This window comes from Sus scrofa, chromosome 6 (genome assembly GCF_054392235.1).
Source record: "Sus scrofa isolate SSC_HxYL_T2T_F1_AM1 chromosome 6, Sscrofa_HxYL_maternal_Yorkshire_Landrace_v2.0, whole genome shotgun sequence".
Classification (NCBI taxonomy): Eukaryota; Metazoa; Chordata; class Mammalia; order Artiodactyla; family Suidae; genus Sus; species Sus scrofa.
Genome location: NC_139388.1, coordinates 23423513 through 23451347, shown reverse-complemented (window position 1 = coordinate 23451347; position 27835 = coordinate 23423513). Strand labels below are relative to the sequence as shown.

The following is a 27835-nucleotide window of genomic DNA, read 5'->3' as shown; positions in this document are numbered from 1 at the left end:
TATCTTGTTCCTTTGCCTGGAACATATTCCTCTGCCTCCTCACTTTGTCTAAGTTGCTATTTGTATTTTTATGTATATGGTAGGCCAGTTATGCTTCTTGATCTTGGATACATTTCCTAACCTTGGAGAAGTGGACCTTTGTAGGAAGTATCATATGCATCTCGGACGTTCACTCCCCTCTTATAATCCAAGTTACATGCTCTCAGGGTTCCTCCTTAGAGGGTGGCATGGGCCCTCCTGTTGTGGCAGGCTGACTGGGTGGTCTGATAGACCCAGTTGGCCCTTACTCTGGTTGGTTGCCAGGCCTTGCCTTCTGTGGAGGATGTTTGCTATTGTTTGGTGAGACTTGGTCATGAGGTGGCAGGTTGCAGAATCCCAGATGGCCCTGGGGCTAGTGATGGCTCACTGGTGAGTGAAATCAAGTTTTGAAGTCTATGGGGCTGTTGACCACTCAGTAGCAAATGAAGCCAGCTTGTGGGATTAGTGCTGGACTGTTGGCAGGCAGAGCTGGTTCCTGGAGTCTGGTGGTGGGGTTCAGGGATCTCAGAGCTCTTTTCAGACGGTCACGGTCTGGGCTATGGAAAGTTGTGTAGGCCTGGAGTATGAAGAGCTAGGACCTAGCTCATTCCAGGGTAGGGTTTGGTCTGCATTGCACAATTGTAGTTTTCTTGCCTCTAATGTTTTCCCCATAGTGGGTAAGACTGGTCTAGAGGATAATGTGAGCTTACTGGTGGGAGGGACCAGTGCCTTTCCACTGGTGGGTGGAGCTGGGTCTTGGCCCTCTGGTGGGCTGGGGCATGTTCTGAAAAAGCTGTGGGCTCCTTAGTCTTTAGGCAGACTGTCTGATGATTGGTGGAGCTGTGTCTCTGCCTACTTAATCTTTGGCCTGAGGCATCCCAGCACTGGTGCCTTCAAGTTGTTGGATGGTGTTAGGTGTTGTTGCTAATGATACAAGAAGTCAGTTGCCAGCATCAGCAGTGTTCATGTGGCTGAATGTTCCCCAATATGTTGGACATTAGTATCTACATCCCCATGGTAAGTTGCAACCATCCACTGCTTCTCCAGAAGACTCTCCAAGTCAGCAAGCAAGTCTGGCTGGGTTCCTATATAGTTACTACTTTTGCCCTGGGTCCCAGTGCACATGAGCTTTTGTGTTTGCCCTTTAATAATGAAGTCCATGTTTTCCCCAGTCCCACAGGGATCCTGGAATTAGGCTCTACTGGCCTTTAAAGCCAAATGCTCTAGGGGTTCATTTCCCCAGTGCTGGACTCTTTGGCTGGGAAGTTTGATGTGGGGCTCAGAAATCCAACTCCTGTGGAAGAAAATCTGCAGTATCATTATTGTCTGGTTTGTGGGTCCCTGGGGGGTGGTAAATGGGAACTGCTTGTATTACAGTTCTACCCCTCCTCTCCAATTCTTTGTGATTCCTTCTTTTAAGTCTTTAATTGTAGGAGATCTTTTCTGATAGGTTCTAGTCTTTTTCATCAGTGGTGGTTCTGCCGATATTTGAGATTTTGGTGTGCTCATGAGAGGAGGTGAGCTCAGGGTCTTTCTACTCCATCTTGGTCACCTTCCCCTTCTAAATTTTTGGTGTCATTTAATTTTAATTAGCTTACATTAAAATTACATTAAAATGTCCCCATGTGGTTAGTACTGCCATATTAGAGGATGCCGTTTTAGACTCTAGCTGCAGTCTGAACTTTTTTGGAGACAGAGAGGTCACCACATAGGAAACACCTACTCCATCATTGGCTGCTCATAATGATCTTCCTTGTTTTGAAAGCCAACATGTGTCTTCCTGTAATTTCTTGAAATTGCTTTCAGCATAGTCCTCGGGTACCACATAAAGAAAGTCAAATGCCTTCTTTGATGTTATAGCTCTACAAATTAATGTATTCATCTAGTATTTTATTGGCCAGTACAAGTACCCCCCTTTTCATCAAACATTCCTATAGTTTTATGCTAGACTCTAGTCTAATAGATTCTAGCTTTTAATCAGGAAGATGTGGATTGGAAGCTCAGCTTCTCTGTTTTCTCAAAATATGTTCTTGGCAAAATTCACCCCAGTTTTCTCTGTAAAATAGGTGTAAAGATAATTATCTTGCATTTGTTAATAAGAATGATAAATATACTATCACACCAACTGGTCTGTAGCAAGCAGTGAAATTTTAGCTCTCTCCTACTTGTAGTACTTTCTAGTTCTCTCTTGCTGGCCTCAATGTCTCTTAAAGTTTGATACACAGTTTGAACCTAGCATTCCCTGTGTTTACAAGAATTCAACAGAGGATAACTTTGTAAATGCAAACATACTTTGTTTTACTGTACTTCACAGATCATGCTTTTTTTTTTTTTTTTTTTTTTTTACAAATTAAAGATTTTTGGCAACTGAGTCAAACAAGTCTCTTGGTGCCATTTTTTCTTCAATAGCACTTGCTCATTTTATGTATCTGTTGTATTTCAGTAACTTTTGCAATATTTTAAACTTTTCACCAGCCAAAAGATTATGATGAGGTGAAGGTTCAAACAATGGTTACCTTTTTTTGCAATCAAGGATTTTTATAATTAAAAATAGATATGTACATTGGTTTTTAGACATAATTCTGTTGCTCACTTAAAAGACTAGTAAATACAGATGTGATAAATTCATCTGAGTAATAATAAAAAAAAGTAAACCTTAAAATATTAGCTGGGCATATTCCTGATCTAGATATCACAATTTTAAAGTTTATTTGAAGATAGTAATTCTTATTCTAAGAACTCTTTTTCTAAGAAGAGAATAAAGTCAAATGTACAAATATCTAGCAACCAATCTGTCCATCATAGTCATGGTTGAAATACTGAAAATAATCTGAATGTCCATGAAAAAAAAAATAAAAGACTAGTAAACTGTAAATACAACTTTTCCATAGGAATATGCATTGGTTTTTAGACATATTCTGTTGCACACTTAAAAGACTAGTGTAGTGTGAATACAACTTTTCCATATAGTAGGAAGCCAGAACATTTGTGTGACTCCATTTATTGTGATACTCACTTTATTGCAGTGGTCTGGAACCAAACCTTCTATCTCTGAGGTATGCCTGTATTTGACCTGACGTATTGATATCATTTTAGAAAAAGTATTTAATGGTTCTTTTTCCTCAGTAAAAGAGCAAAAGGGAATTGCTTTGGTAACAAGTTTGATGTTTCTAAACTTTCACTGAGAACAGGTATTGCAGGATTTATTGAAGTCATCTTGTCTATCGCATTCTTGAGTTACTTGTTCCAGACTGCAATAATTTGTTATCTACAGGATTCCCACTGTTACTGTGGGGGAAGAAAGCAGTTTTATATCAATACACTACAGATAGCTTATTCATTTGGCCCCCAGAAATTGTTCATTACTTTTAAGAGGAAAGAATGGCTGAAAAATGTGTAGGTTTCCACAGATGGCCTTTTTTAAAACTATAAGCTGTTTCACTGTCATATATAGACTACACATCAAAAAGGGAACAATGGAAGCTTTTTTTTATTTGAAGTGGAGGACAAGCATATATTTTGATCCATGTTTGTGACAGCACTGCTAAGTTTAAACGTGCTCAATAAGGTAAATGAATGGGTAGGTGGATAGATAGATAAATATAGGTAAATACACACACACACACATATATATGCGGAGGTATGCTATACTCTGAAGAATTTACTTTCCTTTTCTAATTTACGGAAACAGAAATTAGGGTATGATGTATAGGAATGGATATTTAGGCTATGGGATAATGGTGGAACGAACAGAAAGACTTTTATTTTCTTTACTAAATTACCTTTGCACCTTTGTTCAAAATTAATTAACAAAATATATATGGTTCTGTATCTCAACCCTAATGTATTCCATTGGTCTCTCTTTGTTGACACTAACACCACCTTTTTTTGATTACTCTTGCTTAAATCAAGTCTTCCATTGATGGGTAGGTCCCCCAAATTTGTTCTTATTCAGATTTGGATACTCTAGGTTTTTTGCATTTCCATATGGATTTTAGAACAGTTTTTAATTTTCTTCAAAAAACATTGTCAAAATGTTAAGACTGTTTTGACTATATAATGCATTTATGGACAATTGACATAAAAATAAGTCTTTTAATAGAAATTATATGGGAGAACTTATTTATAAAACAGAAACAAAGTCACAGGTTTCAAAATCAAACTTTGGGTTATGCAAAAGGAAAACTTGGTGGGGGGATAAATTAGGGAGATGGGATTAACATGTATGTACTATATACTGTATAAAATAGATAACTAAAAAGGACCTACTGTATAGCATAGGGAAATGTACTCAGTATTCTGCAATAACATATTATTTCACTTTGCTGTACACTTGAAACAAATACAACATTGTAAGCCAACCATACTCCAAAATAATTTTTAAAAATGTCTTATGATCTGTGAACATGGTATACCTCTGCATTAATTGAGTTTGGGTTTTTCTCTAAAAGTGTTTTGCAGTTTTCAATATAGTGAATTGAAAGTGATTTATCAGTTTTATTGTTGAAAGTTTAATATATTTAATGTAACTGAATAGGTTATTTTAGTTTTAAATCTCTGGTGTTTTTAACACTATAAGGATATACAATTGATTTTTATATGCTGTGTACTCAAACGTTGTTAAATTCACTTATTAGTCCTAGAATTAGCATTTATAGACTCCTTAGGAATTTCCCCTTAAAAGATTATGCTGTCTACTAATAAGTTATATTCCTTACATTTTAGTCTTGACCATTTTTATTTCATTTTTATGTCTTACTTCCCTGCCTAGAATCTGAGAACAGTGTTGAACAGAAGTGGCGAGAGTTCAGTCTTGCTTTGGTGCTGATCTTAGGAGCAACGTCTTTAGTCCTTAATTGCTGAAGTATGATGTTAACTGCAGATAATTTTCAGAATATACTGTATTTGGTTCAGGGGCAGAGATTTATTATTATTCCAAGTTTGAGATTCTTTGTCAGGAATAGATGTTCAATTTTGTCAAATGCTTTTTCTGCATCAATTGATATGATTCCATTTTATCTCCTTTGTTGGCTTATGAGATATTTTTCTATTTTCTTTCGAGTGATTGCTTTAGGGTTTGTATTAAACCTATTTAAATGACTAGAGTAGGGAGTTTCCATTGTGGCTCAGTAGTAAGCAACCCAACTAGTATCCATAAGGATGTGGGTTCATTCCCTGGCCCTGCAGTGAGTTGTGGTGTGGGTTGCAGATCCAGCTCTGTTCCTCCTTTGCTGTGGCTATGGCATAGGCTATCAGCTGCAGCTCCGACCCCTAGCCTAGCAACTACAATATGCTGCAGATGCAGCCCTTTTTAAAAAAAGTAAATGACTAGAGTCTGCCTTTTAGTAAAAGTATACAACTCCATATCCTGTACAGAGACCTTGCAAGAATGAATACACACACACACATATATATATTTATACACACACACACATTTCTCCGCAGACCCTTATCAAGTTTTGTGCTGTGTGTCACGTATATTAGGTCATCTAGGTTAAAACACATGTTGTTACCAGTTCTGCTTTATAGAGTTAATTATCTTTTACATAAATTTAAATTGTAAGTTCTAGCATTTACCCATTTTAGTTGCCATTTCAAATGTTCTTTATTTTGTATATCCAGATTTCCATCTGGATAGCATGTTTTCTTAGAAGATATACTTTACTTTTCTAGAGCAGATAATGCTTCTAATAGATTATTTTAATTTCTCTAAGTCTGAAATATCTTCATCTTCATTAAAAAATATTTTCTCTGGCTATAGAATCTTAGGTTGGCAGGTGGTGTTGATGTGTGCTTTCCTTCAGCACTCTGTATATGTTGCTTCCCCATCCCTCCCCACTCCATGCCCCAATTTTTTTTTTTTTCTTCCTTGTTCCTGTGAGTAGTATGCCATTATACTTCTCTTTGTTCCTATCTTCTCTCTGGTTGCTTTTATAAGATTCTTTTTCGTTATAGTGGTATTAAGGAAGACGTTTTTAATTTGCTTTTGTGTATTTTTCATCACGTGTCTTAGGTCATTGAGTGCCTTGAACCTGTAGATTTATGGTTTTCATCACAATTGACAATTTTTCAGCTGTTATTTGTGCAAATATTTTTCTTTGCTTCCCTTCTCTTTTCTTCAGGCATACCAATTGCACATATAAAAGGCCATCTGAGGTTAATTCACAATTCACTGATGCCCTGTTGATTTTGTCCATTATTATAATGTATCATTTTAGATAATTTCTATTATCTCTTCAGTTTCAGTAGTTCTTTTTCTACAGTGTCTCTTCTGCCGTTAAACCAATCCCTGTATTTTCATTTTGGAGTTTTAATTTTTATCTTTAGAGGTTTTATTTAGGTCATTTTATATTTCATGTCTCCACATAGCATTTCAGTATTTCCTCTACATTCTTAAACATATGAAATATAGTTTGGTTAGTTGGTTTAATGTCTTTGTCTACTAAATGTATAATCTGTCATTTTGGTTCAGTTTCACTTGATCACATTTTCTTCTCATCAAGAGTTACAGTTTCTTGATATTTTGCATACCTGAAAATTGTCATTGGATTTCAGACACTATAAAAGTTACTTTTTTGGCATGGTGGATATTTTTATATTTCTAAAAAATATATATTTTTTTTTGTCTTTTGTCTTTTGTTGTTGTTGTTGTTGTTGTTGTTGTTGTTGTTGCTATCTCTTGGGCCGCTTCCGCAGCATATGGAGGTTCCCAGGCTAGGGGTTGAATCAGAGCTGTAGCCACCGGCCTATGCCAGAGCCACAGCAACACGGGATCCGAGCCGCGTCTGCAACCTACACCACAGCTCACGGCAACGCTGGATCGTTAACCCACTGAGCAAGGGCAGGGACCGAACCCGCGACCTCATGGTTCCTAGTCGGATTCGTTAACCACTGCGCCATGACGGGAACTCCTAAAAAATATTTTCTTTTGTCTGGGACACAGTTAAGATATTTGGAAATATTTTTATCCTATTAAGAATTGCTTTTTAACTTGGTTGAAACAACAATAGCATTTAATCTAGGATTAATTTTGCCTCATTGCTGAGCCAAAACCCTTCTATGTTTCCTTATGCATCACACTTAGGAGGGATGCCACTCTGCTTTGTAGGGACAGGAGATATTTCCAGGTAGGTATGAATATCAAGGAGTTTTTTTCTCTAATACTTTCAGGTTATGCTTCCCCTGGCCTAGGTACTTTATACATGTGCGTTCGTTGCTCCATTTTCAGGAAGACTTGAAGGAGGCCTTCTGCCAATAGCTGTCATTCTCTCTTAAGTGCAACTTTTGCTTTTGTCTTTCCTGAGAATTTTACTTACTCTGGCCTCCCTAGATTTTCTGCTCCATCTGTTCCTATCAGGGATTTCTCTAGGTACCCCCTGGTTCCTTGTTCTCTGACACATGGCCTGGAAGATTACTTCCAGTCAATACACTGAGGCCAGTGCAAGGTTCAGTTTATTTGTTTCCTGATTATCCAGGAACACTACACTGACCTTCATTGCCTGAAGGATCGATCGATCTATCTGTCTATCTGTCTATCTATCTATCTGTGAGATTATATATATATATATATACACACACACATATATATATGTTTTTATTACTGACTTATGTTTAATAGTAAGCAAAAGTCCAGCCACCATATATTTTTTCAGCAGTCTTGTAAAATCCCTTTGCATCAGGTACTTAAAGATGACACTGAAATAATTTCAAGAGAATACTTGTTTAAAAATATTTATTCCAAACAGCTCATAGTTGTTTAAGACCATGTTTTATTACTACATATCATATGACATTTAACATTAATATTCTATTTACAACATTATAAATTTATCTTTTCAGCTGTATTGAAGTTTAATTGACAAATAAAAATTATATATTTAAGGTACAAAGTGTGATATTTTGTTATAGGTATATATGGTGAAATGGTCACCACAATCATGCTAATTAGCATGTTCATCATTTCCAATCTTTTAAAGTGCAATTTTTTTTATATAGTATAACTTTACATAAATTTGTATGTTTGTATTTTTCTAAATGGCCACACCCATAGCATATGGAAGCTCCCAAGCCAGGGACTGAATAGGAGCCATAGCTGAAGCAATGCCAGATCATTTAACCCTCTGTATTGGACTGGGGATTAAACCTGTATAAAAATACACAAGAGCCAAGCTACTGAAGTTGTATTATTTACTCGCTGCACCACACCAAGAACTCCTAATCACACTTTTTTTTTTTTTTTAAAGCAGGGATGGTAAATTGGATCACTGTTACTTTATCTTGTTCAGAAGGGAAATACATAAGTTTTTACAGAAACAACAGAGAAAATACAATGATTCAAAACAACACCAAGATATTATATAGAAAAAACAAAACAATCTACAGACCTGTACAAATTGAAGAAATACTAAAAAAATTGGCCTCAGGCTATGAGTTATATTTCATAATAAGCTAAAACTAAACCAAAATTATAAACATTATTAGGGGTTCCCATTCGTGGCTCAGTGGTTAACGAATCTGACTAGGAACCATAAGGTTGCGGGTTTGATCCCTGGCCTTGCTCAGTGGGTTGAGGATCTGGCATTGCCATGAGCTGTGGTGTAGGTTGCAGACACAGTTCAGATCCCGTGTTGCTAGGCTGTGGTGTAGGCCAGTGGCTACAACTCCAATTAGACCCCTAGCCTGGGAACCTCCATATGCCATGAGAAGTGGCCCTAGAAAAGGCAAAAAGATTACAAAAAAAAAAGAAACATTATTAAATAAGATAATGGGAAACAGTAGGCCCTAAAAAGAGAGCTGACAAAGTTCAGGAAAGATTATAAATAAAATGGAAAAAAAAAATGAAAATAAAGGCTAAACTAGAAGCCATGAGTGTATAGATAGCACAGGGAATCTCATAAAGAAACTAGATAATGGAAAAGAGAAAAATGAAAATTATAGATGTGAATGAAAACAATGATAAAAAGATTTTAAAAAAGGACTATAGAGGAAAGGCAAAGATAATCAGGTACAGTGTAATAGCAACGCAGAAAAAGAAAACAAAAACAGTGGAAAACATATACATTTGGTGCTATTAAATATAGCCCAAGAAAAGTTCTCAAATTAAGATGTACACTTTCATACTGAAAGGGCAACTGGGAAAAATTGACACAGGTTGTTGATTTTAGCAAGACACATTGTAATAGAATTACTCAACTTTGAAGAAATAGAATATCCTCTGTTCATTCAGGCAAAAAGTTCAGATCACTTCAGGATAAGAGAAAATAAGACTGACACGAGATTAATTTTTCAAATACACTTCATTTTGATAGAAACCAGTGTAATACATTTTAGGTCCTAAAGGAATGAAATTGTAAAGCAAGGATTTTATATCCAGCCCAACTAATCCGGAAAGCTGTCATAAACAAAGTATCATTCAAAGAGTTCTGCTTCTATGGATCCTTATCAATGAAGCTAATAGATTCCAAAAAGCAATTTTAGAAATTTCAGTCAATAAGTAATTTGAGAAACACTGACATAAAGACAGGTGGCCAGGCAATTTAACTTGGTAAAAATACACAAGACCAAACAATGGAGTGATATATACTCTTATTTATGGAACAGAATTATTTTGGGTCATCTTATACCTGTCATTTAAGAGAGACTCTTCTATTAATTTGGAAAATTAAATACAATATAGTGTGAAGATCCACATAAAAGGAGAAGTTATGAAAACACATAATAAAGATAATTAAACTTGACCTGTTTGGTGAGGGAACTGCTACTAAGGAAAATGTCTTAATGCTGGTTGCCAAAGTATGGGTAAAAAAGACACAGACCAAATGGGGGGGGGAAAGTATTGTGAGCAGAATAAAAAGCAGTGTGAAAACCTGAATCTTCAAGGAAATGAGAGATACATAGAGTGTAAAAGGGAGAGTTATAGGGAATTTTAGCAGATAGTAGTCAAGTTTATAGAAGTCTTGAGAGCAATATTAGGGAATGTGTGGTTTATTTTTAGGAAAATATATACAAAGGCTTTCAGCAGAAGAGTAGCAAAATTGTTCTATGTTTATAACATTAAATATAGACAATGTATGGAACTGTGCATAGTGAAGGAACAGCATTTTTGGTTGGCAGTCCAACCATCACAGTGCTACAGAAATCCTTGCAAGAGATCATGGGGACTTGGATCAGGACAGTGGTACTTTGGCTAGAGAATATAATAATTCTTTTAAGAGGTAGTTAATAAGAGTCTATTCAACTTAGCAAATAAATTAGCTGAATGGGAATGAGTTTGAACAGTTAAAAAAAAAGACCATTTACCTGACGTTGAACAGCTGCTGAAAAACAAAGATAACTGTCCATTCATTTATCCCCCATGACATTTATCATGACTAAATATACAAAGACCTTAAGGTATCTGGCATAATTAATAAGTCCACAAATAACAAATGCTGGAGAGGGTGTGGAGAAAAGGGAACCCTCCTGCACTGGTGGTGGGAATGTAAGCTGGTACAACCACTATGGAGATACCTTAGAAATCTATACGTAGAACTAACATACGATCCAGCAATCCCACTCTTGGGCATATATCTGGACAAAACTTGCCTTAAAAAAGACACATGCACCTGCATGTTCATTGCAGCTCTATTCACAATAGCCAAGACATGGAAACAACCCAAACATCCATCGACAGATGACTGGATTAGGAAGATCTGGTATCTACTCAGCCATAAAAAACAAAATAAAGCCATTTGCAGCAACATGAATGGAACTAGAGACTCTCATATTGAGTGAAGTAAGTCAGAAAGAGAAAGCCAAATACCATGTGATATCACTTATATCTGGAATCTAACATATGGCACAAATGAACCTTTCCACAGAAAAGAAAATCATGTACTTGGAGAATAGACCTGTGGTTGCCAAAGGGGAAGGGGAGGGAGTGGGGTGGTTGGGGAGCTTGAGGTTCATAGATACAAACTATTGCCTTTGGAATGGATTAGCAATGAGATCCTGATGAACTATGTCTAGTCACTTATGATGGAGCATGATGTGCGAAAATAGAATGTGTACATGTATGTGTAACTGCATCACTATGCTGTACGGTAGAAAAAATTGTATTAGGGAAAATAACTATTAAAAAAAGATATCTGGAGAACACAAGTTGGGATTCACTGTGGTATTACTGAATTGACCTCTCTAAACCTGATAAACTGAAATATGTCATTGATTAGATTAAATCTGATTCTTGGTTTTCTTAATTAAAAAGTTTCTTATACCTCCAGATTTAGCCTCTTGATCACTTATAGAAATAAAAAAATCTGAGATATCAAACTCAATCTCTGAAAATTTAATCGATAGGAGTGTCTGTTCTTTCAGCTGTTGTCCTCAGTGACTGGTATATATCCTTGTGCAAAATATATGTTCAATAAAACTGTATTAAATGGATCAATTCACAGAAGTAGATTATACCATACAGAGTAGTAAAGATCCAGTATCATTGCATAATATGATAACGATTCATAGTCCATTTTACTGTATGTTTTCTATTGCATCTATAGCAAATTACTACATATTGGTGACTTTAAAAGTGCAAATGTATTACCATACAATTCTGTTAGGTCAGAAGTACAGAAGAGGCTGAAACCAAGGGTGTGCTTTTCCTGGAGGTTCTAGGGGATAATGTATTTCCTGCTCCTTGGGCTGCTAGCATGTTTTTTTCTTGGCTGTCAGCTATGGACCATTCTCAGCTTCTAGCAGCCACCACATCCCTTGACTCAAAGCTCCTTCCTCTCTCTTCAAAGCCAGTAATAATGGCTCAGGTCCTTCTCAAGTGACATACCCCTCTGACCCTTCTTTCATTGCATATCTCTCTGACCAAAGCTAGAGAAGTTTCTTAACGTTAAATTACTCATTTGATTAAATCTGGTACATCATGATAATCAAGAATCATCTCCCCACCTCAAGGTTCATACTATAACCATATTTTCAAAGTGCCTTTCACTAAGATAATATATACATAGGGTTTAGTTTTTAGGGAATGGATATCTTTGAGAGCCATTTTTTCCTGCTTATTCTACACACCTATGACAATTGCATAAATATCTTAATAAGAGTTGGATACATTTTACTCAAGAAAACACACAAAGCTGCTTTTCCCTCCAGCACTGAAACAAAACTCCTTGTTTAAAAAATGGGTTTAGGTGTTGGGTTTCGTGAAAAATATATACTGTATCTTTAACCAGATAAATCCTTGTCATCAGAGTGAGGTGTAAATATTATGAGGACTCTGGAATCCTAAGGAAAAGAGGAAAACAAATCCATAATTTTTCTGGTACATTAGCTTGAGTGGTACAAAGTAAGTGAACACACCTGCACAATTCTAATCATTCTTTTCCTCATTTCCTTCTTCCATTTTTCTTTTGTTTAAAACCTGCACTTCCCCTTCCTTCCATCCCTCTTTTTCCAGACATAACATGAAGTAAACCACTGCAAACCAATATTCTTCCAGTTTATCTCTGAGGTCCCTGGAGTGGTATCTGTCTTGTATCCTATAAGCCAAGAGCATCCTTCCCACCCCAAGCTCCTTTCTGACTGACATTTTACTTCAAAGGGCTTGAACAATTACTCTCATTGCTCAAAGTCTGAGAATGTCTTTATGGGGTGGGAAGAAGCAAAAACAAGCCAGAAATGTTGAAATAAAGTCTTCAAGCTGATTAATTACACATGAAATTCTTAAGATGAATAAATTCTATCTTGTGTTACCAAGGACATTTCTCATAACTGTCATTGCTGTCTCTTTGTGAATGACATAAGAAATATAAAAAATATTAATACTTATTACTGTTAGTACTATGTCATTACTTTCTACCAGAAAAGCTTTATTAAAAAAACAAACATAGGAGTTCCCTCTGTGGCTCAGCAATAATAATCCTGACTAGTATCCATGAGGATGCAGGTTCTATCCCTGGCCCTGCTCAGTGGGTTAAAGATCTGGCATTGCCATGAGCTGTGGTGTAGGTCACAGACATGGCTCTGATCCTGCATTGCTGTGACTGTGATATAGGCAGCTGTAGCTCTGATTCTATCCCTAGTCTGGGAACTTCCATATGCTGCAGGTGCAGCCCTGAAAAGATAAAAACAAAACAACAACAACAACAAAACATAGAATTTAAATGAAGCAATCTGTATAAATCATCAAAGTTATAAATAAATTTGCAAGAGTAATGTGATTAACCCTGTCTGCCTGATGAAGATGCAGAGGTTCAGATAAATTTACCAGTACAAAACTCCTGCAGGTTGGGATTTTTACTCGGGGCTCTCTAGCCTAAGCATACAAGGTCCTTCAGTGAAGTCTTTATAAACATTTATAGGAATACTGGCAAAGGCAGAAAAAGCACACTATTCATTTTCTAGGACTGATATAACAAAGCACCCACTCGGTGACTTAAAACAATAGAAAGGTATTCTCTTCACAGTTCTGAAGGCTAGAAGTCTGAACTCAAGATGTTGGCACTTTTTTTTCCCCTTAAGGCTTTGTGAAATAATAGCTTCCATGTCTTCCTCTTAGTGTCTGGTGATGGCCAGTAATCCTTAGGGTTCCTTGGCTTGTAAATGCACCACTCCAATCCCTGCCTCTGTATTGACATGGCCTTCTCCCTGTGTCTTTGTCTTCACATGGGCTGAATTCTTGTAAGGGCACCAGTCCACAACTTCCTCTTAACTTAAATAATTATATCTGCACCATCTCTATTTACAAACAAGTTCATGTTCTGAACTACTGGGAGCAAGGATGTCAACATATCTTTCTTAGGGGGCAGTTTAACATATAACAGACATTTCTATCTGTAGGTAAAAAGTGTTTCCCCAAAACCTTACAGGGTCAAATCAGAGGACAACACTGGAAAGACTGATGAATTGTTACAAAATGCAAGGTGAAATTAAATAGATCTTGGCTTCAAGAAGAAAAGGTTATTTTTGAACAGCAGTTCTTTAATGCAGTGCTTATATTTTATTAATAATTAATAAATGATTAATGCAGATTGCTTTCTTCCAAATAAATTATCGGAATGTGTTATAACAGATGTGAATAAATCATAGGCTCTAGTTCATGAGTTGTCTGCACAAATGTTAGGAGTATAATACATTATATTTAAATATTAGCTATGTGCCTGAAATATGGGTGAGGGCTCAGTCGTAATGCATTAACCCTTATTTCTATCAATGAGGTGTTATTGAAAATCCGTACAAAATCCGTACATTCTGAAGTGACTTAACAGATGTTTATTGTTTAAAGCATGTATTGATACTGATTTAATTTTCTCTTTTCCTTTTAGTGGTACAAAACCGAACTGTTAAAAGTATGTAACAATTAGAGATAGTCTAAAACAGTAATAAAGTAAAGGTGTTATCATACTACATTTTTGTCTTAGTATTAAGAAATGGCATTGCTTATTCAAATGATTTTAAATCATTTGCTTAATAGAAATAATTTTTACATGATAAGAATAAAGTAGCAGAATGATCAGCATATAATTATTGTCTCATCATCATCATCAACACTGATGCTATTGCGTGCTGGCTTTGTGCCAGGCATTGAGAACAATGTTCTAAAAAGTGTGATTCCAGTAAGTCAGAAAGAGAAAGCCAAATACCATACGATATCACTTATATCTGGAATCTAATATAAGGCACAAATGAACGTTTCCACAGAAAAGAAACTCATGGACTTGGAGAACAGGCTTGTGGTTGCCAAGGGGGAGGGGGTGGGAGTGGGATGGACAGGGAGTCTGGGGTTCACAGATGCAAACAACTGCCTTTGGAGTGGATAAGTGATGTGATCCTGCTGTATAGCACAGGGAACTATATCTAGTCACTTATGATGGAACATGTCGGAGGATAATGTGAGGAAAAGAGTGTCTCTATGGATGATAGGGTCACTTTGCTGTACAGTAGAAATTGACAGAACACTGTACGTCAACTATAATGGAAAAAATAAAAATCAAAAAAATAAAAAGTGTCATTCCAACTTCAAAACCATCTTTGGCTTTTTTTAATACATAGAAAACTGAGATGTTTAAAAAATTAACTTTTCTAGCACACAGTTAACAGGTTAAGAGCCAGGATGCAAACTCAAGAAATCTCATTTCAAACATGACACTCTTAATATTTTACATCCCAGGAGGTGCCAGGCTTCCCAACAACAACAAAAATTGGAAAGGTCCTGCTGTTTCAGCTTAGTAATATATTCAGACTCTTGGGATTTGATACCCCTCTCTTGTAACTAGAAGTTACTAAAGATAACAATATGTGTATAGGACATGTAATCACCAGAGTCACAGTATTTTATATATATTTAACTCCTTTAATATTTAAAATGACAAAATGTAGGCTATTTCATGGTCCTTCTTTACAGATGAGAAAACGGAGACACTGACAATAAGTAATGTTCCCACTGTATAGTTGTACTAAAATATGAAGCTAAATTCTGATCCCCAAACCTCTGCTCTTACCAATCATACTTGACTACAGGATGTATGTATTAAAGTAGAAGATTCCTATTCTTTAGCTTTTAGCTTCTGTGACTCTGTGTTTTACATCTTTTTGTTTCTGGCCATGGCTGAGTCTTTGCTCAATGTCCCAAGAACATTCTAAAGTGATTTGTCCTCCAATATCTTATTAAAGGAAATAACTTTTGATGAATGTAAAGTATTATCCAAGCATTGGGAATAATTTTTTTGAAGAATGTTCGCCAGTGCATGATTGTGAATGAAACAGATGTGCAGAAGTATGGCTAGTCCAGCTTCTCCATGTATTTGTTAATGCCCCATCATACAATACAGCATGCACAGGCTCCAGTTTCAGCTTACTGATCGCCAAATACATGCTTTTTGTCCTAATCCAGTGTCTTCAGTATCCTGCCCTAAAAGTACGTACCAACATTCTGAATTCTAATATCAAAAGGAATAAATTTGGCACCTGGAAGTTCTGGAAAGTGGAATGATCACATAAAATGGGTACAATTGGTTGATAAGCTTTGTGTATCCTGGTCCAAAAATTATGTCTTTCATGCATTTCAAACTGCCTTGCCTAACATCATTTCATCATTTGTTTAATTCTCAACTGCCATATGCCTGACAGTATTGCTGTGCACCAAATCCATTCTATCTTTTTCTTGATCTGCTGCTAACCTACACGGACCAGCTACTCTCTCGTCATCAGGTGACAAAGCCATGTTATTTATGCACAATTAATGCTCACTACAACCAGGAATAGCTCACAAAATAGTCTATGCATCCTTGATATTCTTTAGTCCCTTTCTGAGTGTGAAATAATATTGTCATCGGTCTTGTTGAAAGTAGTAAAGCCACAATAAAGGGGTGCACTCTTTCACTTTACCACTTGGAGTAGAGTTGCCTGCTCATTTTGATTTTAGGTGAGTAAAAATAAACTTTTTGTATGTTTGAACAAGTAGACATTTTTGAAGCATTTGTTACAGTAGCTACTGTTATCCTAAATGTACATGAACAAAAATACATAGTTGAAAGTTGCCATCCTTGAAGAACACACTCAGGGAAAGGAGTTACTCCCTCCATCTCCCAGCTAGCTAAACTCGTGCTTGAACAGTTCTCTGCTAACCTTACCAGCTCCATCTCATTTTAGTTTTATCTCAGGTCCACTAAACTCAAGAAGGGCTTCAATTTATGGCTAATTCCTGCTTCCATATTTTCTGTTTTGTAGGTCTAGAATGTTCTTTCCTGGCATCTTTTAATGACCAGCTCCCTTCTTAGTTTTCAGGTGTCATTGCAAAAGTATATATTGCACTATCTGATATCACAGGTCTGTTGACCAAGCATTTACCATATGGCTAAGTGCTTGGTTTCTGGAGTTATGCTGTTCAATACAGAAGCCACACGAGCCACATGGAACTGTTTGCTCAGCTGCAGTAGCTCCATTCAGGTGCCTTATAGCAGCATATGATTTTTGGCTACCATACTGGGCAGAAAAGATGGTAAATATTTCCGACACCATATATCATTCTACTAAGGGACAAATTTCTAAAGACAGACTTGGGACTACAATTGAATTTGCCTCTTTATACCTCTGTTACCCAGACATCTCAAATAGATAGCCTTGCTATTAAATGAAATGTTTGAAATATTTAAGGCAGTGGCTAGTAGACAACTAAGGTTCAAAAGTAGATATTATTTTTACCTCTAAGCACAAGTTGAAGGTTTCTGTAAGGTTCTCCCAACAGATTTAACTTAAGTGACTTATACTAACCTATAATGTCTTAACATACCTTGCTCTCTATTCTTAATCTAATCATTCAACCTCTTCCCTTGGATCTGATGTTTAAAATAACTTAATCTGAAATGCCTTAAAATAATTTTTCCCCTATTCTTATTTTTTCAGGGAAAAAATTTGAACTCTTTATTATCCTACCACCCAGAGGCAATTACTTAAACTTTGGGTGTTTATTTTAATCCTAGACATTGTTAATTGACTTAATTTACAAAAAGAGGATCATAGATCACATACGTTTTATTAGCTACTATATCCATAAAACAACATGTGGATATTTTCCCATGTGATGCATTGTGTTTCTTTTTTAAAATTGGTTATTTTTTATTGAAGTGCTGTAGATTTATAATGTGTGAGTTTTCAAGTGTACATCACAGTGATTCATATATACATATATGTATATTCATATATATATTGCATATATTCAAATGCATATACACATTTCAGATTCCTTTCCCTTCTAGGTTATTACACAATATTGAGTAGAGTTCCCTTTGCTATACAATGGGGTCCTTGTTGGTTATCTCTTTTATATATGGTAGTGTGTACATGTTAATCCCAAATGCCTCATTTGTCCCTCCCCTGCTGCTTTCCTCTTTCTAAATTTGCTTTCTGTGTCAGTGGGTCTATTTCTGTTTTGTAAACCATTTCATTTGTATCTTTTATTTTAGATTTCCACATGTAAGTGATATCATATGATAATCTCTAGGTCCATCCATGTTGCTGCAAATGGCAGTATATCATTATTTTTGATGGCTTAATAATATTCCATTGTTTGTGTGTATATACACATAGCATCTTTATCCATTCATCTGTTTGTACATTTAGATTGATTCCATGTCCTGACTAATGTAAATAGTGCTGCAGTGAACATTGGGGTGCATGTATCTTTTTGAATTAAGATTTTTTCCAGATATATGCCCAAAAGTAGGATAGCTAGATCATATGGTAACTCTACTTTTAGTTTTTTTAAGGAGCATCCATACTGTTCTCCAGAGTGGCTACACCAATTTACATTCCCACTCACAGTGTAGGAGGGTTCCTTTTGCTCCACACCCTCTCCAGGATTTATTTTACAGATTATTTGATGATGGCCATTCTGATCAGTGTCAAGTGGTGGTACCCCATTGTAGTTTTTATTTGTATTTCTCTAATAATTAGTGATGTTGAGAATTTTTTCAAGTGCCTGTTCACCATCTGTATGTCCTCTTTGGAGAAATTTCTGTTTAGATCTTCTGCCCATTTTTTGATCAGGTTGTTTTTGTTTGTTTGTTTGTTTTGCTATTGAGCTGTTTGAATATTTTGGAAATTAATCCCTTGTCAGTTGCATCATTTGAAAATAATTTCTCCCATTCTGTAGGTTGTCTTTTTTAATGATTTCCCTTGCTGTGCAAAAGCTTCTAAATTTAATTGGGTCCCATTTGTTTATTTTGTATTTATTTTCATTACTCTAGGAGACAGGTCCAAAATGATATTGCTACAATTTATGCCAAAGAGTATTCTGCTTATGTTTTCCTCTAGGAGTTTTATAGTATCCATTTTGAGTTTATTTTTGTATACGTTAAGCAAATATTCTGCATTCATTCTTTTACATGTAGCTGTCCAGTTTTCCCAGCACCACACAATGAAGAGACTGTCTTTTTTCCCATTGTATATTCTTGCCTTCTTTGTCATAGATTACTTGCCCATAGGTCCTTGATCCCTATTCTTTTTTTTTTAATAATGATTTTTATTTTTTCCATTATAGCTGATTTACAGTGTTCTGTCAATTTTCTAACTGTTCAATAAGGTGACCCAGTCACACATAATATATATTTTATTTTTCCTCACATTATGCTCCATCGTATGTGACTAGATAGAGTTCCCAGTGCTACACAGTAGGAGCTCATTGCTTATCCATTCCAAAGGCAATAGTTTGCATCTATTAACCCCAAGCTCCCAGTCCATCCCACTCTCTCCCTCTCCCGCTTGGCAACCACAAGTCTGTTCTCCATATCCATGATTTTCTTTTCTATGGGAAGGTTCATTTGTGCTGTATATTAGATTCCAGATATGTGATATCATAGGGTATTTGGCTTTTTCTTTCTGACTTACTTCACTTAGTATGAGAGTCTCCAGTTCCATCCATATTGCTGCAAATTGCATGATTTTGTTCCTTTTTATGGATGAGTAGTATTCCATTGTGTATATATACACCACATCTTCTTAATCCATTCATCTGTTGTTGGACTTTTAGGTTGTTTCCATGTCTTGGCTATTGTGAACAGTGCTATACTGAACATATGGGTGCATGTGTCTTTTTAAAAGAAAGTGTTATCCAGATAAATGCCCAAGGGTGGGATTGCTGGGTCATATGTTAGGTCTATATTTAGTTTTCTGAGGTACCACCATACTGTTTTCTATAGTGATTGTACCAGCTTACATTTCCACCACCAGTGCAGGAGGTTTCCCTCTACAGCATTTGTTTTTTGTGGACTTATTAATGATGGCCATTCTGACTGGTGTGAGGTGGTACCTCATAGTAGTTTTGATTTGCATTTCTGTAATAATCAGGGATGTTGAGCATTTTTTCATGTGCTTGTTGGCCATTTGTATATCTTCTTTGGAGAAATGTCTATTCAGATCTTTTGCCCATTTTTCAATTGGGTTGTTGGCTTTTTTGCTGTTGAGCTGTATAAGTTGTTTGTATATTTTAGAGATTAAGCCCTTGTCATTTGCATTATTTGAAACTATTTTCTCCCATTCTGTAGGTTTTTTTTTTTTTTAATGGTTTCCTTTGCTGTGCAAAAGCTTTTAAGTTTAATTGGGTCCCATTTGTTTATTTCATATTTATTTTCATTACCCTAGGAGACAAGTCCAAAATGATATTGCTGCAATTTATGTCAAAGAATATTCTGCCTATGTTTTCCTCTAGAAGTTTTATAGTATCCATTTTGAGTTTATTTTTGTGTATGTTAAGCGAATATTCTGCATTCATTCTTTTACATGTAGCTGTCCAGTTTTCCCAGCACCACACAATGAAGAGACTGTCTTTTTTCCCATTGTATATTCTTGCCTTCTTTGTCATAGATTACTTGACCATAGGTCCTTGCTTTCTATTCTTAATTTCATTTTATCATTTAACTCTTTCCCTTAGATATCATATTTAGCCTAAATCTATAATTTTTACTTCCATTTGTGAAAATGTAAGCCTTTCTAACTATGCTGTTTTGAAATGCTTTAGGCAAATAGTATTTTTTGTTGTTGTTAGTCTTCATTCCAAATTCCAGGGACAAAATTTGTAGCAGATTCTTGTTCTCCAAAAAGATTTTATAGAGAAGAAAGACTCTTAGGTACACGTAAACCAAAGGCATACTTGAGTGACACCTTCCCCTGCCTCTTGAATCCCAGGTGAAGTAAGCCAAAGGGATTATTTCCTAGGCAGGATTAAGAATGACAGGATTCACCAGTCTGTGCAGAGTATAGACAGGAGACAGGAAGATGTTTCCTCATCATTTTGGAAGTTCACGATCACTGTGTTTACTTTTGCCAGATGCCCCAACTCCAGGTTGGCTTCCAAAAGATATAATTACAATTATTTGACCTAGCATCTACTTCCAGTTACTCAGGTCACACTAGAGCAAAAAGCTTGAGAACCACTATTTTATAGTGTATCTGGATATAGCCATTGTTGTTACAGAAACAGGACAAGGTTTGATGGGTACGTCTGACCCATTCACAAGCAGCTGAGCAGTTCTTCAAATACCACTAAAACCAAGCCCTCTCTTACATGGTTTTTTTTTTTTTTTTTTTTTTTTTTTTGTCTTTTTGTCTTTTGTTGTTGTTGTTGTTGTTGTTGCTATTTCTTGGGCCGCTCCCGCGGCATATGGAGGTTCCCAGGCTAGGGGTCCAATCGGAGCTGTAGCCACCGGCCTACGCCAGAGCCACAGCAACGCGGGATCCGAGCCGCGTCTGCAACCTACACCACAGCTCACGGCAATGCCAGATCATTAACGCACTGAGCAAGGGCAGGGACCGAACCCGCAACCTTATGGTTCCTAGTCGGATTCATTAACCACTGCGCCACGACGGGAACTCCTCTCTTACATGTTAATATACTTCTGCACCTTTATTCCATTTATCCCTTAGCATTGTTATATGAGCCTGCTTAGAACTTAAAGCTTACAGAGGCCAGTATCGTGACCTAAAAGAAAAACTTGTTCATGAGATGGATTGTTCAGGGCACCTCTACAAAGACCACATGCCTGCCTAATCTGGCCAGGCTATGTAAACTACCACTGCTACTAATAAAATCTATGATGTTACCATTTACTGTTATAAATATTAAACATATAGTTATTGTTATGTCCTTTACAAAGACTGAACAATTTTTAAGTATTGAGAGACTAGGAGAGAATTCATTTCAAAGGAATGGAAATAAACCTAGAATGGTTAAATTGATAGGGGATTGTACCTCTGACTGAGTGGCAACTTAACTTCAGGTCTAACAATGTCCACTCTCAAGTCTGTGCTTTAGAGAAGTGGCTAAAGGCAAAACTTTCCCAATTAATACAAATTGGGGGTTATCAGGCACCTTTAGGCAAATCCTGGAGGATAGGTATAGGTTTTCAATCTTAAAGTGCTTAATGATTTCCTGGAGCGCTCCTTAAAGACTTCCTCATTCTAAATTTTTGGGGGGTGAAATCTGGGAATGTGCATTTTAACAAGCCAGGAAGGTAATTTGGCTGTCTTTTCTTTTTTTTTTCCATTTAATTTTTGCTTTTTTTTAGGGCTTCAGGTGTGGCATATGGAAGTTCCCAGGCTAGGGGTCGAATCAGAGCTACAGCTGCCTGCCTACACCACAGCCACAACAGTGCCAGGTCCAGAGCCACATCTGCCACATACACAACAGCTCTTGGCAACCCTGGATCTTTAACCCACTGAGCGAGGCTGGGGATCAAATCTGCATCTTCATGGATGCTTGTCAGGTTTGTTTCTGCTGAGTCACAACTGGAAATCCTGGCTGTCTTTTCTCTGAGAGTCCAAGCCCAAAAGAATGAATTATAGCTTTCTTTCATTGTTTAGGACAAATTTACTCAATGAAAGCCAAAATTCCAGTTGGTAAGCTGACCTACTGAGAGCAATCAAGGTTAATTTCCTACAAAGATTCTTAAAATAGGAAAAAGAAGGGAAGCAGGGGTTTCTAACATACTAAACCAAGAGAAAAGTTGCATATTAATAGGGAACATACATTCTTTCAGCAAGAAGTAATTCTTTCACTCAGCAAGTACTACTTCTAGGCAGAGATTGTGCTCCATGTTTGGCTGAAAATAGGAATTTCATAGAAATCGCAATCCAGGGGTTAACAGAAAAGAGTATCTGTAAACTGAGAGGCAAGTTCTAGCAGAGGCTATGGAAGTGGGTCTTGGGATCTGAGGGATACAGGAAATGTTAGAACATCAAGGCATTATCTTGTATCTATAAACTGTGGACTTCCCCAGAATCTGTGGTATGCTATCTGGTGAAGACAGATGCTCCTTTACCATTCAGGTAAGCTCTGGCCCTTAGAATAGTGATGCTGTTACTAGTTAGAAAAGAGTGAGTAGCACAGTATGAAACAGGCTTTGAGAAATGTCAGATCTGGTCTTGCATTCCAGCCTGTAATGGTTGTGCAAACTTGTTCTATTTACTTAATTTTTAATTTCTCTAGGTTGCAATTTTCTTCTCTGTATAATATGGATAATAACATTATTTCTCATCTAGAGTTTTGTAATGATTGAATAAGTACACATTTATTATCTCATTTAATCATTTCTTTAAAGCATTTAGAATAGCACTTTGAAATTAAATAGAAAATAGGGCCAGAATAAACTCTATTTTCTTTTCCTTCTGTATGAACCTCTTAAATTGTCATTTAATCTCGTGGTCTTCAATAACATTACTATCCTTGTGACTTTTTGAGCTTTAGACTAAATATTCAATATACCATATGAAATCTCATCATGGGTACTTAATAGGTATCTTTAACTGATACATCTCCAAATATATATATATACCCCAGACTTTTGACTTTAATTTCTTCATATTGTTCATCTCTGAATTATTACCATCTCAAAAATAGGATCATAATTGAGGCAAAATGAAATTAATCTTTTTTTTTTTTTTTTTTTGTCTTTTTGCTATTTCTTGGGTCGCTCCCACGGCATATGGAGGTTCCCAGGCTAGGGGTTGAATCGGAGCTGTAGCCACCGGCCTACGCCAGAGCCACAGCAACACGGGATCCGAGCCGCGTCTGCAACCTACACCACAGGTCACGGCAACGCCGGATCGTTAACCCACTGAGCAAGGGCAGGGACCGAACCCGCAACCTCATGGTTCCTAGTCGGATTCGTTAACCACTGCGCCACGACGGGAACTCCTAAAATTAATCTTAATTCATCTCTTTTAATCTCATACAATATCCAATTCCTCTACAATTCCTATTAGTTTAACCTAAAATGTATTCCATATCTCACTATTTTTCCCTGGCTCTGTGCTACATCCAAGCCACCATCATCTCCCATCTGGTTCACTGATAGAGTTTCCTAACTGGTATCCCTATTTCAGCTCTTGACTTAGATAACTGTTTCTTGTTCTCTTCTTAACCTTGATCTTGGAGAGAGAGCAGTGAGTAATGGCTTGGAGTGATAATTTCTTTCTCTACTCCGGAATTGAACCTTGGCAGCCTGGTTGGAAACTATACCAGATAGAGGCTAAAAGCAGAACTACCCTGATTCTTGTCCCTTGTTGAAAGAAAGAATGTTTCTTTTTCTTTCCTCCTGTCCGTCCTTCCTTCCTGCTTTTTAGGGCTGCATCCTGAGGCATATGGAAGTGCCCAGTCTAGGGGTCGAAGTGGAGCTACACCTACCAGCCTTCGCCTCATCCACAGCAATGGGATCCAAACCTCGTCTGTGACCTATACCACAGCTCACCACGGCAATGCCGGATACTTAACCCACTGAACAAGGCCAGGGATCAAACCTTAATCCTTATGGATACTAGTTGGGTTTGTTACCACTGGGCCACTGCAGGAACTCCAAAAGTAAGAATGTCTCAAGGAATCAGAAACTGTCAAAACAGGTGGGAAGTTTATTGTTAGAAACACAATACTACATGTGGGTGAGCACACAGTGAATTCATCTCTCTAAGGCAGAAGCAAAGCAGTAATATACACCTAAAGAAGGAGCAGGGGTGTGGGCATCCTCCTCAAGCAGGAGCGTGTTAGAGAGGTGATTTAAATCACTTATATAGGACAGTTCTTCTGGTCTTTGTTTTCCTTTGGCCAAGTACCTTTTTTATCTCTCACTCTTAACCAGACCTAGGGCCCTCCCTGATCTGCATACCCATATTTTGACCAAGATGGATTCCAAGGCAAGGCATGGTGGGAAGGTTATCTAGACATATTATGGCCTGGCACCCCCATCCTTTCTGACCCAGAAGGGTATCTCTGCACATGTGTAGTTGCAATCTCCCTGACCCCAAGAATGGGAAGTATGTGGCCTCTTGGTCTTTTGTCCAAGCAGGGCTTAGCCCTTCCTTTGATCCTGTCATTACATTGTTTGACAAGTTCACACAAGACAAGTACCAATTATTTGACTTGTGCCTGTTGTTATTTCTCTCTTGAAATATAGATAGGTGGCTGGTTGTAAATGTTTATCCTTGAGCCAACCTATTTCCTACCTCAGGAAGTGTAAGCAAGAAGCTAGTTGTAACGGTCCATCCTGAGCCCCTCTGTATCCTGCCTCAGCCTGATTTCAGGTTATTTCATTAAATTTGGTCATGTTACCATCCTACTTAAAACATTCCACTGCTTTCATATTCCAATTAAAATAAAACCCATTTTGTTTATGCTAACCACATTTCTAATATGATTTGCCCCCTGTCCACTTCTCTGACTTTACCATGCTGCCCACATTTCTTAGCACCTCGTGTTTCTTGCTGTTTTGCCAACAGGCCCCAAAGTGCTCATGTCCACCAGAGTGCCTCTCACAAGCTGCTATCTCTGCTTTGATCCTTCATATCATTCATTCATGTGTCTTCACTTGCTCCATTCATAGAGAGGGCCCATAGTCCATTGACCACCCTACTGAAAAGAATTTTTTTCCCATGTTACATTCTATTCCTTTGCCTGCTACATTTTTATTACACTTACCATTTGCAATTAAGTAAGTTTCTTTTCTTTACATTCATGTGCCTGCTGTTTTCTCATGATGCTGTTTTCTCATCAGTGTCTGCTTAGTTTCTGCTATATCTTCAGAACTTATAAATGCTCTAGCATGTACACAGTAGGCACTTTAAATAATGTTGCATGTAAGACATGTAAGTGTCAGGCACAAAAATAGGCACTCAATATATACTATAGTAATCAAAACAGCAACAGATGTCATTTATATCTTCTCCTCCAACTCCTTCACTCTGGCTGTATTAAAGTTCTTGTTTTCCAGAGCACTGTGACTTTGTGATTCTCTTTATCTTTGACTGAGCTGTTCTTTCAGCTCAAACTATGGAAAAGAATTATAGGCTGTATTCAAGATTCAGATGAACTGTTTTCTCCTCTGGATATCTTTCCCTAGATTTTCTTTTCCTTTGATTCCATTAGATAAGATCTTTTCACAGCACCTGGAGCATAAATTTCATCTTTAAGCCCTTTTCTTTTTTTAAAAAAAATCTATTCTAATAAACTATTAGCATGTAGCAGACAGGATTAATCTTTTTTTTAAAATCATGTTTAAATAGGGCTTTTGACCATGTCACTTCCTGACTGGGTGACTCCAGGCAATTATTTAAACCCTGGATACTTCACTTTCCACATTTATAATAAAAATAATATAACTGTAAATGCTTCATAGGGTTGTTAGGAAGATTGAGAAATGTGGTAAAATACACACTGTGATTGCTGTGCAAGGCATTAATTGTTCTCTAAATATTAGTTATTAATATCAGATATTCTCAAAGTTAGCATGGGGCCTTGCATACCCTAGATGCTCAGTAAAGGATTACTGAAGTTAAAGGAGACTTGTACCCAACAGAGTTAAATAGGCGAGGAAGAATTAATCTGAGACTATTGTAAAAGAGGAGAGAGAATAAACTCAATTCCCCTGAAAGAGAAAGCATCCAAAATTTAAGCTCTGGGGTAAGCTAGTGGAAAAGTATTGATGATTATTAGGAGAAAGTTGGTCAGTGTGATTGGGCCATCTGTGTTTACTATTAGGTCTGTATGATGCATACAGAAGTTAAGCACCTACCCTCCCACAGAGACTGGGAGTCAGAGGCACTATCTTCCTTGATGATTACATTTAAAGAGATGTCTCCTAGATTCTTGAGAAAGACATTCCTGGGTCTTAAAACTGGCAATGGGCTGGGGTAAGAAGGATAGAACAATAGAAATTAAAAGTAATTTATAGAATCAGTGTGATGCGAAGAGGTATGACAGGGGCATATAGTCAGGACGAAGTCTGTGTAAAATTTAATCAAGCTGAAGAGACATTAAAGACCACCTTGGACACCGAATAAAGGTCCTGATGTCAGGTCTTCAGTAAAACAATATAATTATCATATTGCTCGTTGCTGCACTGCTACAGTGATATGCACCAAGTACTATTTGGGATAGTCATTTGTGGTGTTCCGCAAATATGCTCAGCTCTCTGTTTTTGGGCACATAGCAAGATGACACTTTTGATTGCTCTAAGGAGTGAATGAAACCATGTTACTGTTTTGGATAATGCATTGTGCAAAGAAAAGACACATTCCCCTGATGGACTAAAGGTTTTAATTGTTTACATGTTATCCTCCCCTAAGGGAAGGTGTGACATTTGAAGCGAAGCTGCTTAGTCAGCCTGATTTTTAGCTGAGTTCAAGGCAATCCACAGTAGACCACAGAATGAGAAGTGAACTTTTATTGTTAGAGGCTGCTGATGCTGACACATTGTACATTGTTAAAGCACGACCTAGACATCTCTTCCCTTCTGTAAGCATCTTAACTGACTTGCATCTGAAAAACAAAACATAAAAATCAAATCCTCAAAAGTTCCAAAATCATCCACCAAAACAAAGTAAGAACACACATAGAAACTCCAAATCATGAAAAAATGTGTGTGTGCAAGGGATGTGAGCTTGAAATATTAGCCTCTCTTCTATTAAGGCATTTATTTTCCCTTGTCCATTTTTGATAGAAATATGAGCCATCAATTTTCTTTTATTTCAAAATCCTATAGATTTTCTACAAATCTACAACAATGAAAACATTTATATTTCATTATTACAAATTCCACAGGGAGCTCTCTCCTTTATACTTCTCAATTTCATTACATAATTAAAATGGGGAGGTTGCCTTGGGGAAAGAATAAAATATGCTAGTATATACCTGTCTTGTGTAAATATGTAGGAGGAATATTTTTTCTGAATATTTTGCTTTAGCTTCTTTTTAAAAATATACCAATGACCTGACATAGACAATTAACACAACTTGAGCATTAATACCCTTTGAATGGTTATTACATTTTAATTAAAATGCCAAGGT

General features: G+C 36.8%; 1 protein-coding gene across 5 annotated transcripts in view; it reads right to left on the bottom strand.

Annotated features, from left to right (window-relative positions):
• Window positions 1-9298: 9298 nt before the first annotated feature.
• The window catches only part of LOC146402252 (uncharacterized), a 1625488-nt gene continuing 1606951 nt past the window's right edge, over window positions 9299-27835 (bottom strand). For 4 of the 5 annotated variants that reach the window (XR_014805638.1, XR_014805639.1, XR_014805648.1 and 1 more), the window contains one exon: window positions 27069-27307. Coding sequence is in view for 2 of the 5 variants with exons in the window: in XM_084959869.1 (XP_084815995.1) it covers window positions 27264-27307 (44 nt within the window). In the remaining 3 variants the exon portion in view is untranslated. Of the gene's footprint in view, window positions 12292-27068; window positions 27308-27835 lie in introns of those variants that run through there. The other variant, XM_084959870.1, reaches the window with a different exon arrangement.